The 12,953-nt window shown below is 42.7% G+C and overlaps 1 protein-coding gene across 7 annotated transcripts in view; it reads right to left on the bottom strand.

Moving 5' to 3' along the window:
- Positions 1 to 1,523: 1,523 nt before the first annotated feature.
- The window catches only part of PKP4 (plakophilin 4), a 247,002-nt gene continuing 235,572 nt past the window's right edge, over positions 1,524 to 12,953 (bottom strand). For 5 of the 7 annotated variants that reach the window (XM_083154007.1, XM_083154009.1, XM_083154011.1 and 2 more), the window contains 6 exons: positions 12,154 to 12,349; positions 11,093 to 11,177; positions 9,659 to 9,776; positions 6,835 to 6,966; positions 4,774 to 4,847; positions 1,524 to 2,385 (listed from right to left, as the gene is read on the bottom strand). In XM_083154007.1, coding sequence (XP_083010133.1) covers positions 2,137 to 2,385; positions 4,774 to 4,847; positions 6,835 to 6,966; positions 9,659 to 9,776; positions 11,093 to 11,177; positions 12,154 to 12,349 — 854 coding nt within the window. In that variant the 3' untranslated portion in view covers positions 1,524 to 2,136. The remainder of the gene's footprint in view (positions 2,386 to 4,773; positions 4,848 to 6,834; positions 6,967 to 9,658; positions 9,777 to 11,092; positions 11,178 to 12,153; positions 12,350 to 12,953) is intronic. The other 2 variants (XM_083154013.1, XM_083154010.1) reach the window with 1 other exon arrangement.

Genomic DNA, 12,953 nt, shown 5'->3' on the forward strand with positions numbered 1-12,953 from the left:
ACTCTAAGAGGGCGCTGCGGATCCCTTGTGGCGCAATATAAATAAAGGATAATAACAAAAACAATAATAGCGTTTTTTTATCAAACACCATAAAGAATTACATCCCCTGAACACCAACTTTTTTTTAGGGGTGTCCCTTACATATTGTTTGATAAATATGCTTTTAATACTTTGTAGAGTGACTTTTGCTGGGCTATTTTGTATTTTTTTGTTATATATCTTTTGCAGGACTCATTATAATAAAAGTGTGTGCACATTGCTCTCAACACACAGATCTATAGCGTAACATTATGACATATTTTTGTATAATGCAGAAAACAAGGGATTTCCCGGCTTGAGCATAAGAATAAGGGAAGTGAGCTGTAGAGGAAGGAGATTTCAGGACTGGGAGTAGTCAATGGGAGCGGCAGAATAGGTGATAATCTGGGATATAAAACATACTGCTGGGCTTAATTAGAGGTTAGGGTGTCAGGACTTGTTTTCAAAAAGGCTCTGAACTAATTCTAAGAAAATGATACTTTATAGGGACAAAATACGAAGATCAATTCACCTTATACCATTTAACAGAGGCAAATTTATCCGATGTGACATTTTGGAGGAGTCGAGCAAATGCAGGGGGGTCTCTGGTTGTCTGGAAACCTCCCTCCTCTTGGCTAGTATCTTAAATTGTGACAACAATAGCACTGGTATATAATACGATCAATAGAGCTGCCACCACATCATGCAGTGTAAGCTGCTGCTTATGCCCAGTGTACCAGCTTCTTCTACCACATTTACTGTATGTGTGGATCTGAGCCTTCTAACATCGCAATGGACCAGAGAGCAGCTGCCAGGAGGAAGAGACAGGAGCCTTACCATGAAGTTTGAGATTGTGAGCTTAGAAAGTGCAGTACTGTTTCTATTATGTTTGTAAATTTATTTATTATGTTTAACCTTTTCCTGACCACTTATCTTATTTAAATGTTTGAAACAGCCTGTACTATAGACCATCTGTACTGTTAAATAATAATACTGTATTCCAAACAGTATCCATTGTATAAAAAGACCAATTTTCGGGGCTGTTACCACTCCCCCAGACTCCCGCACTTACTCCAATGCCCTGCAGAGTGGGAGATTTTGGATTACATTTGGAACCCCCCCCCCCCCCCCCCTAAAAATCCTGTGTTTGTCACTGAGGACAGATATGTTATGTGCGGTTCTGTGGCTTCTGAGAACTTTAGGTTACTCTTCAGTTCCAATCTGTAACAAGTGGGCCAAGAGGTTCTTATCTGCCGTCAAATTCGATGTTTCTATTACGGTTTCATCATCATGAGGACAAACCAGCACCGCACACTACACACATACACAGAACAAGGCACTGACCAACAGAGGAGCAGACATGTACGCAGGCAGCTTATCTGTGGATGAGGTGTCCACATTTATTGTATCTTCCATGTGCATAGAAAATGGCAGTGAGACTTATGAAAGAGGCAGGGAATGGACAATGGAGTAGATTAAGCTCTGCTATAGAATGACGCTATGAGTAAAAACGTTAGAATTTATTATAGCGATTTCCATCTCTGCTTTTCCAGTGATTGCAAATGATACACTGCAATACGAATGATGGCACCAGTGACGGGTTAATGGCATTGCTGTATTTACATCAGTGAGGAAAAAATAAATGTACAATACAGGATAGCGTACAGGGTCCACATTTAGCAACAGTAAAACAAATAAGCATTCATTTGATCCATAGTTCTGTACATACTACGTGGAACAAGACTTTATTCACATTGAAAAATAAAAAATATCAAGATTTGATTTGACCATAGACATATCCCCCAAAAATCATTTTTGTTCATCAATCGCATACCTTCCCTCACATTGCTCGCACCATCACCAGACTACAGAGCTACAAGCAGAAAGAGCTACACCCTAAAACGCAAAAAAAAAAGTAAAAAAAAAAGGTAAAAAAACACCCATCTTGCTTCAATTCCTATCACTCATGATAATCCTCCTAAAAAAAAAAAAAAAAAAAATCACCGCCTCCCATGATCCTTCTTTATTTCACTTTCCATTTCCATCAATAAAAAAACAGCAAATAAGGCCATTCAAAAACCAGGTCAAGCATAATTACTAATAAGAGTCCAACGAGTCCTACACCCACGAGTCCGGAGATCCTGGGTACTGTTCTGATCTGTAGGAGGGTCTTCTAGTGGAGTAAAAGTCAACGTAATTTGTGGTTGATTTGAGTCCATATTGTGCATTTGAGTCGGTTGCTGATGTGAAGTGAGCGCGTTCATCAAAATACGGGTCTTCGTAGCTGTGTGGAGACTGCAAATACAATCGGTAGGAGTCATAGTTTTTCCTATTTGAATCTTCAGGGCTATAATACAGCTGGTGGGACTAGTGACAAATGAGAAAATTAATGTATTAGGGAAAGGAACTGGACAAGAGATTCATTTACAGGACATTATATTGCTAGCACCAATAGGTGTGATACAGTACTACCATGTTTAATGCACCATGCAGATGTTTCCATATATAACACAGTAGCGCCAGGTGTTGTCTTTGTGACTTTTTCCTTTAAAAATAGCATATTTGCAAAATGGAGCAAATAGATGGACAAGCAGCTTCTGCTGATTAAAATAGTATACAGCATGTCTAACTCCTGTAACTGTATTTGCATGCAGAATGCTATGTTACTACAAAGCTACATAGAACTCACACCACTGGAACATCTATAATGGGTGCAAGCACAATAGAGTTATCCTCAGGAACGCGGCACAGACTCCACATTCCCAGAATACAGTAGTCTACTGAAACAACTGAGAGAAAGGCGCTCAATCAGAACTTGCACATGGGCTCCCTTCTCTCTTAGGGCAGGATGTACTAAGGGGAAAATGCGGTAAAACCACCGGTTTACCGTATTTTCCTATGTACTATTACCCGGCCGCACCGATTTTGCCGGCCAGGGTATCGCCACCTTTTGGGTGGCGATACCCTGTAGAAGCCTATGGGCTTCTTTCTGCCGCAACCCTGCCGCCCCCCCCCCCCCCCCTCCCTTGGGCTTACCTTCTTGCAGGTCCTCCTGGACCCCGGAAGGTAAGCCCTTCCTCCCCCTAGAAACACAGCCGGACGTCCTTCCGGCTGAAGGGGGGAGGAGGAGGCGCCGGGGACAGCCTGCTTAGCTGTCCCCGGCATGAAGACAGCAGGACGTGGCAGGGAGGAGATGGAGACCCCCCGCACACCACAGTACAGGTATCGCGGTGGGTCTCCGTTACCGCACCGTGATGCCAGCCGCATATGTTAGTACATATGCGCTGGCATCGCATCAGGGGGGCGAAGTATATTAATACATCCCGCCATTAAAGTGCCCCTGGCTCATGCGTTATGTATAATCCGGCTTGTAACGCATGGAAGATAGACGTATGTGGACACATCTGTATTGCTCAAATATTTGTACAACAAAATAACTGCAGACTCCCAAAGCCACCACTAGATGGCATTATGGATACCTATATAATGTGCTTTAGAACCTGAGGCATCTTTCATGTGTAAAACTTAGATACTGTAGATGTTTGATGAACTAGTCTTATTGAATATTTACTGTAAGAAGATCTATACTATGGATTCATCTTTCAGAGAAATGTAAATATTTCTACTGTATATATCAGTCATGCTTCATAAGCTGAACCTGCAGCCTATGTACAGGGATCGGTATAAAAGGCACTTGCAGAGGACAAGACTACAGGGAGCACAATAATTACCAATTACTGTAACAGAAGTGACAATGTGGGATTAGATTATTGCTACTAGAGAAAGTGAATCTCTCCGAAATAAGACTAATTAATAGGAACAACTTCCTATAAATATGTCATTTAGCAGATCGCAGGTTTAATGCTATAGACACAATGCTGGCTGCAGGCCGGATAATTAAACACCTTTAACAGAAATAACTGTATTGACTTTATAATCATTAGACAACAGTTGGAATATGTTCCGGTATTACACCGTGTTTGCTCCATCTGCAGCACAGGGGGGCCTGGATTTCACACTGAAATATTGACGCACTTACTGTTTTATGCCTGTCAATAGGCAAAAACAAATAATCATGAAATACACAGTACATTACATTACATGAGAGCACTATCGACAACACAGGATTCAGCTACACATCAAATACATACATAAATAGGTTAGTCATCATCTAAAAAAAGGGGCTTTAATGGGATTACTGATGGAAACATCAGTGTGGGTAGGAAAATACACCCCCCCCCCCCCCCCCCGCCACAATGATCATAATGGCAGCAGACATTAGTGAATATTCTAGAATCCAGCTTCTTGTTCTGTCGGATAATTTGTGCTGGATTACTATGCACAGACATTAGACGTCAGCCAGTGTGCCTAGCTGGGCTTATGCAGCTATTAACAGCAGGACAGCGACCTGCACTCAGCCCCCAGCGGGTAATTATCCCAGGTAGAATCCGTTCTGACTGTTTATGAAGTGTCCTGATTTCATTACTCGGATTGTGTGTCTTATGACTGGCAAATGCAGACTCCCTATTCCAGCACTTGATTTTTTAGTTTATTAACAGGTTTAAAGCAAAACACCTCGTCGCTACAGGACTCATTAGCTACTGTATCTGCGGGTTGGGAGAGAACGGGGTGCAGTGCATGCGGACTAGGGGGCCACTACTGCCAATATTTCAAATTTGGGTTGTGGTCTCCTTTAATGTTGAACCAGGAGAGAAAACAACGATTCAATTGACACTTTAATAGATGAAATGTTACCTGTTGCCGCCTGTTCTGCTCTCGCGCTGGTGACGAATAAGAACTGATGTAGATAGGAGATGCTTTGCTGGACCCTGTAAAAAGAAAAAAAAATGTGTGTTATCTTCCTGGGTGAGACATTACAGTGCTATGTGTGATGTACAATCTGTACATACGGAATGGAACGTTATGTGCAGTAAGAGCACTGTACTTCAGGAACAAACAGCAATGTGGCCAATTTATCTGTCACCCAACATAAGAGACTTTAAATGGATGTTGCCAGCGACTGATCATCTCACAGAGAAAAGCACCTGAAAATATCTTGAATCTTAGAGCTATTCTGGAATAGAGATATATATATATATATATATATATATATATATATATATATATATATACACCATCTGTTAAGGCAGTGAGGAAAAGTCTTCACCTCCATTAGTATTATGTTACATTATGTAAGAAAACAGATTTAGGAAGTCACCGTTCAGAATAAAATTTATCTAATTTTAATCAAAAAAATCACAAAGTCATTTTCTTAATGCCGAATAAAGAGTGAACAAGAAATACAAATATCAATGACTATTCTACATCCCTTTGTGCAATACACTGGCCTAACCACTGGTGCAATTCCTGGTCTTAAATGATGGGCCTTGAGCAATGCACACATTCAATTACTCAAACGGATTTAAAGACAATTCCACAAGTCTGTGAGTGACTGTTTCCAAACACGCAACATGTATTTGTGGTAATAAATCTATTCATTATTCAAATAAAATATGTTGTTAGCCTAGATGACGCCATTATATTCCGTAGATAGAACAGCGGGCAGATGCAGTACCCTTTCTGTACACTGGCTGTACAGGACTTCTTTGGATGTAATATATTCCGGGTATGGGTCATAGGGTTGACAGTATGAAGGTCGACATACATTAAGTCAACAGGTAGACAAGTTTTTTTCACAGGTTTTTGTGCCGAATGTCGACCTACTGTAGACATATCAGTGTACCAGATCCCCCGCCATGCTTCAGGCACGGCACACTATTATATTCTCCCTCCATGCCCTAGTGCAGCATTTCTCAAACTGTGGGTCCTGACCCCAAAGTGGGTCCCGACCTTCTCGACATGGGGTCGTGACTCCATGTTGCTGACCATCCGGCTGATGACTTCTCTAATCTCAGTCAGTGATTCAAGGAGTCTGTTGAGTTGTCTGTTATGTTAGACTCCTCCCATCACTTTGTGCCTCCACAATGCTGCCATGTATGTGCTGTCTGCTGACCTCACATGTGTGGCGACCATTCTGCGGTAAATTGCTGGGGTCCTGTAATTATATTTATTGTCTGATGGGGTTCCAGAGCAAAATAGTTTGAGGACCCTGGACCTAGTGGATAGTAGGGTATGGAACACCACCTGTTTTACAAAAAAAAGAGTGAAAAACTCATGTCGACTTTCCCATTTCCGACCTAATGATTGTGTTAAGCCTTCTGACCTTTTTTATGTGTCAAACTAAGCCCTGTCGACCTTTAGAGATCCACCTAATGTATACTGTCCTTCATACTGTCGTCTTAGTGACCGTATCCCGATAAGGCTTCACTTCAAAGTAAAAACAGTATGAGGGGTTGTGCTCCTCCTTCAGGGTTCAAACCCCGCCGAATGCCAGAATACTTGGTCACACCAGTGTAGGCTCAGACGGGAGTGTACTGGAAAGGCGCAAGCATCCCACACCTCTGCCAGACAATATGTGTATTTGTCAATATGAATCTTTCAGTATTCTGTAGACTAATAGCTTAAATGTTCCTTTGGGAAGAAGTGAGGGTGGAACAAGTCACAGTTTATGCAACAAATGAAGTCTGCAGTTCAACCATGATGGCTGCAGGCTTCTATACCACCACCAAAGGGGAAATTCATTAAGATGTGAGTTCTATTACAGATAGATGTTGATATGGGCAGCCAATCACAATTTACTTCTTATTTAGCAGCTAGTATCTGTATCTGATTGGTTGCCCATAGCAATAGAACCCCCATGTTTGTAAATTTACCCCCAAGTGTTAAGGCCCATAGGGCATCGGAGGGCCTACTTACCACTATACATATCCTTGTGGACCAAGGATTCTCCCTGGCTGTTGTAGTATTGCATAGAGGACTGTGTTCTCTCATACCCAGAACTTGGCTCCCGGATTCCTAATAGTGCTGGTGAGGATGATGTACTTCCCACTGTACAGGGACACAAAGGTGCAATCAAATCACTTAACTAAAAGCCCAATCAAAACCAATACATACAATCACAGTTTGGAAGCAGCAGTACTTCCCATCTACCTTACAGGTGAGCAGCATGACACTACAACGCTCTGCTTTGCGTCACAAGCACTGCTGTCTCAGCAGATGAGCTTATACATATATACATACAGGAAAGAAAAAGGGGGTGTGAAACCGCGCTATTTACCTAATAATATGCCACAATTAAAGGTAAAGAATAAACATTTATTAAAAATACACTTGTAAAAATATATAGCGTTTAAAAATAGATGGTACTATTGCTGATAATATATTCAAATATAGAGCCGTGATAGTCACCCAGTTTTCTTAGAATGAGAGTCTCAGTGTCCGTTCCTATATACGCTTCCTGGTATATCCCAATGTAGCAGGCTGTTTGTATGAGCGAAACGCGTCGGTGTATTGGAGCCCTGACACCCACTACTGTCACCCAGATTCAGCCATTTTCCTAGTGACCGGACCAGCTTTCCTCACCTAACATCCCAGCAGTTGCAACCAACCAGGACATCATTCCTACTAACCAGGTCGAGCCCAACAACAACAGGGGCTCCCTTGATTGGAAGAATTCGAACCAGGTTGAGCCCGCCAACAACAGGGGCTCCCTAGGCTGGAGAATTACATCACTCCAAAAAAAATTACAAACAGCCTGCTACATTGGGATATACCAGGAAGCGTATATAGGAACGGACACTGAGACTCTCATTCTAAGAAAACTGGGTGACTATCACGGCTCTATATTTGAATATATTATCAGCAATAGTACCATCTATTTTTAAACGCTATATATTTTTACAAGTGTATTTTTAATAAATGTTTATTCTTTACCTTTAATTGTGGCATATTATTAGGTAAATAGCGCGGTTTCACACCCCCTTTTTCTTTCCATTTATTGTGTTTGGGCTTGACACCCTTACTTACGAAACCGCAGCTCTAGCAAGATAACTCATTTATAGGCGCCCTCACGGGACACTTTGTGCCCCACCCCCCTTCTTTTTCCATATATACATACAGGACTGGTGGCAACTGTCTGACCTGGATCTCTGACCTTCTATTAAAGCAGTGCTTATTTGTATCATTTACACTAAGCATATCCAAACTACGGCCCTCCTGCTGTTGTAAAACTCAAGTCCCATCATGCCTTGCCACAATTTTGCTATTAGGGAACGCTAAAATTATAGCAAGGCATGCTGGGATGTGTAGTTTCACAACAGCTGGAGGGCTACAGTTTGGACATGCCTGATTTACACTGTTACTTCGCTCCTGTGATGCCCTGGGGCGGTAGGGCTGTGCTGGCCCGGAAGTCCTGTGTTCTCAACCCTCAACCGCAGGAATATTTATAACCCACCTGACGAGAGCACCTAGGCGGGTCAATATTTTTGGTAAACAATTATGCTAAGTGCCTTAAATTCTCTGATTTTCTTTCTATTCTCTGTTCTCCAAGGAAGGAATTCTGGAAACAACGTTGGAGTAATAATTATACTAACCCCCCTTTATCCCCCGAATGTAAATAACTAAGGCACAAAGTACACGGAACTACTTATTAGTTCACCTAAACAAAAAGTAAAAACATTTAAAACCAGATAAAACTCAAGCCGGCCGTTCTGTCTAATAGTAACGTATTTACATTTAGCACAACACATACAGAACATCGGAGGCGGTTTCAGGTAAAACCATGCCCGAGGCGCTCAGTGATTATTTCAGTAATACATCTTAGCATGCGAAGCTCCGCATACTGTCAAACTGTCTCCGTGTCTGCCAAGCACATTAATGGAAATGAAAGAGACAAAAAGACTGCAGGGACCAGAAACAGACAGACTTGTCAAAATCAGCACACATTAAAGCTACAGGACGATATCTACGCCAGACTCGCAGTGTCTGTGAGATAAGGGAATGGGATGCGCTGTTTGCTCAGGATACGCATTTACCTTCCAGAGGGGATTCTAAACATACTGTAGGGGCTGATGTATCAAGCAGTGAGAAGAATGGAGAAGCGGACCAGTGAAGGCACTTCATATAGCGGATTGGTCACTATAGGCAACTTCTGCACTCATTACCGTTTCATTCTTCAACCCCACAGTCTTACATCCAGGGTCAGTGCTAAAACGAGATGGGCTAACGTGGTCTCCTTGATCAACCAAGGCTTGGTATACCACAATTCCGCATTCATTATGTCTATTTCTCCTGCTGCTCGCCCTAACTGCACACTTACCAATCTGATAAATGAACTTTAATTTTACAAACATTTAAAGTCCAGCAAACTTCATCCGACTGTTAATGCGGATGGGACCCGGTTTGTGCAGTCATGTGACCACACACATCACATGCTGCTTAAAACCATCACTGAGGGGCAGTAAAACATTTGTATGTTGATATGATTTCCACAGACTGACCCCAGTCTCCATGGTCCAAAGGCTGTCATTTATTCTCAATTCTATTACTAGAATTACTGTGCTTAATTGGATACCCCTAATAGAAAGAGATAGACGGTAAGGTAACACATCCATAACTGTCCTTATATCCAGATCAACTCCTTATTATAGCCACAACCCTCCTGGCAATGGGTAATAGGTGTTAGTTTTGCCTGGGATGCTTCGTGGTTTTGCCACGGGACTGGCTACATGTGATCACCCACCTGACTGGATCATGGGAGACATTTGCTGATTGGTGGTGGATAAAGATGGGTGGGATTTGAATCGATCGCGCTCCAGTGTTGAGACCGGTGTAATAAAATGAGACTGAGTCCAACCCTCCTGTAAAGACAAACAGTATAAGATGTAGTAAGTACCCATATTGCTGTACACTGCAAAGCCAGGATACTGGTGCAAGACTAAAGGCCCCCATACACTGAGCCGATTTGTCCGATTTCAGCCAATTGCGACCAATCGGGCCGTTAAATCGAACAAAATCGTCTGTCCCCGACATGCCGGCAAGTCCGATGTACACGGGACTGCGCATCGGACCCGACGGCATGTCAGGGACAGACGATTGTGTCTGATTTAACGGCCCGATTGAGCAGGTGGTCGGACTGGCTGCCCATCCGACCACCCATCCTGGGACCTCCCTCCTGGCGGCGAGATGACGGATCGCATGCGTCCCTGCAGCCCAGGAAGGTCCCAGGCGCCTCACAGGGTATTGGGTGTCCGTACACTGCTGCGAGACATTGCAGCAGTGTATGGGCACCTTAAGCTTCTTTAAATCATAGAAGTCAGTTAAGTGCGTCCAATAAATCTATGTGGGCACCTCTTCTGTAATACAGATATGTCAGAAACATACACTGAAGGCAGCCCTGGCATGCTGGCGCATGATTTCCCAATAGCTAAATGGGCAATTGGAAATTTATCAAATTCAATCCATAACAAAGTAGTTTTAAGGCCAGTAAATGTCCTTATTGTTGGTGACAGGTGACACTACAATAGAGTATACCACATTGCTGCAGTACATAGAAAGCTCTTCTGTCCTAAAGGGCCATGCGGGGATCTCACAGCCTGACCAGTCTCTTATAGCCGCTAAAGGCAGCTGAAAACCTTGTACTGGGCGAGTGTCAGCACCAACCTGACGTTATAACATCCTCTCTTGTAAAGGTTAATTATTGTAACATGTCACGATTCATGAACTAGGATATGATGACATTGTTATGGACTGGTCTCATTTACAGCGAGTTTTTATTTATAGCACCTTTATATTGTGGGGACTCTATTTGATATATGGAGAAAAAAAAATGAACATTTGTTGCGATATTTCATTGAAAAAGTCGCCCAAATCTAGGCCTAAGCCGTCAGTCACTCTCTGGGTAAAATATTTCTCCAAAACTGTACATTTGGAAATCAGTCCGGTCTTGCCCAACTATTCGACAAACTGTATAGTACTACTGCCCACAGTGCCCTAACTATCACGTTCCTGTGTAGTCATTTCCCCAACATTCTGCACCTTGCGGCTTCTCAGGGATTTGCAGAGGATGCCTCTGATTAAAATTTCCAATACCTGTATTTCAATGTATGCCGCTGCGCTGTACCGTCCTAGAAGAGGGCTCTATACATGCAGAACGCATATTTAATGGGAAACTTACCTTCTTATAAATGCTGCGGAGGTCTCGGTATTGCCATAAGGTATTTAACACCTGGGCTGTAGCTTTCACCACTTTCATTGATGTCCTAAAAAGTGATAAAAAAGGATAAAGTCAGAGATTGTATCACGGTTTGGAAAAGCTTCAGGTGCTCCAGCAACCTTACCACAGGCCTGCCCCCTCACTGGCTCTGCTAACAATCAGTAACAGGACTACAACTGTAACTATACAATTAAGCTTGCGAGCAAGGCCCTCCTACCTCTATGTTTGTTACTACCCAGTTTACTTTATCACAGTTTCCAATTGTAAAGCTCAATGGAATATGAGGCTCTAAAAAACAACAAAAGCTGTACATAAATAAACTACAATAGAACTGGAACACCACTTAAAAATATATAACCGGCTACCCATTTATCACAAGAAGCAGGTTTACTGGTGCTGTAGTGTTAATAACTGGGTCAACAGTGTTTTAAAACAGGTGAAACAAAAGGACGAGGAAGGTTTGAGAATAAAAGATTAACCAATCAGACGTCTACATGTTGAATCACTACGGAAACAAGTAGTGTGAAAAGCGCTCACACTTCCAGTGATCTGGAAGTCATCGGCGTATGTCAGACCTGACGCCTATACATTTTTAATAAAGAAAAGATTAGAATTTGGCGGGACAGGTTATACAGCTCTCTTGTGACCTACAGGAAAATTAACATAAAGATAAATTGGATTTGATCTAATAACTGTAATGCAATTCTTCTAAGAACGTGACTTTCCTCAGTCGTCTTATTCCTGCTGTGAAACCAAATGGACAAAGGTTTATAATGAGGACAGGCCATGAATTAATCAACGGATGTCTGTAAAAGCTAATGACCAGCTCCAGCAGCTCCTCCTCCTCCTCCATGTGCAGGGAACGGCATGCAGCTAAGGGCTGCTAGAGATGAATAATTAAATGTAAAAGGTTACAGGCTGTTGTGGGAGAGATGGCGTCTGGTGGGCCCTAGGCAGGGAACGACTCCCTAAGCGTTGCTTCTGTACTAAATGGCTACATTACACAGCTGCCAGCTACTTGCCTGTCTCCTTTTCCTTTTGTGATGTTCACCAGTTTCTCAATCCCTCCAGTGTCTGCCAGGGCCTTTGCATTCTCCATGTTCCTGCTGGTGACCTCATGCAACGCACAGCAGATCGCCGCTACGGTCTCGTCTGACAGAACGTTGGGGCCGTTGCCTCCTGGAAGTCGGTTGACCAGGTCCCGCATTGCATATTTGCCTAGGATCGATAGTAAATAACTGCAGTGAAGGGATATCATTGAGATCTAAAAATTACATTTATTCAGGTTACTGCTATATGGGCACCACAGTTTTAACGTCTTTATATTGAGAGGACCTACCAGCTACACAGGTGCAACAACTTTTATCGGAAATTGCTACATCCCTCTCACAACTAGGTATTGAGGAGTAGATGCATGAAGCAGTGATAAGGGAGAAGTGAGCCAGAGGAGAAGTGGCCCATGGCAACCAATCAGCTGCTCTGTACAATTTATATTATGTAAATTATAGATTTTCCTTCAGTGCTGATTGGTTGCCATGGGCCGCTTTTCCTCCCTTATCACTGCTTCATACATCTGCGCTATGTTTTTCATGTGGATCTATAGTAGGAATGAATGCAGCATGTTTGCAAATGTGACCGTAATGACTGCAGCTGTGCACCAGCTAGGTGATCTAGGGAATGTGTGACAGTTAGTAACGAATGCAGCTGTGCACCAGCTAGGTGATCTAGGGAATGTGTGACAGTTAGTAATAAATGCAGCTGTGCACCAGCTAGGTGATTTGGAAAACATGAACAGCTGGTACATCTCGAGGACTGGTTTGGC

This window comes from Crinia signifera, chromosome 7, assembly GCF_055691185.1.
Source record: "Crinia signifera chromosome 7, ASM5569118v1, whole genome shotgun sequence".
Lineage (NCBI taxonomy): Eukaryota > Metazoa > Chordata > Amphibia > Anura > Myobatrachidae > Crinia > Crinia signifera.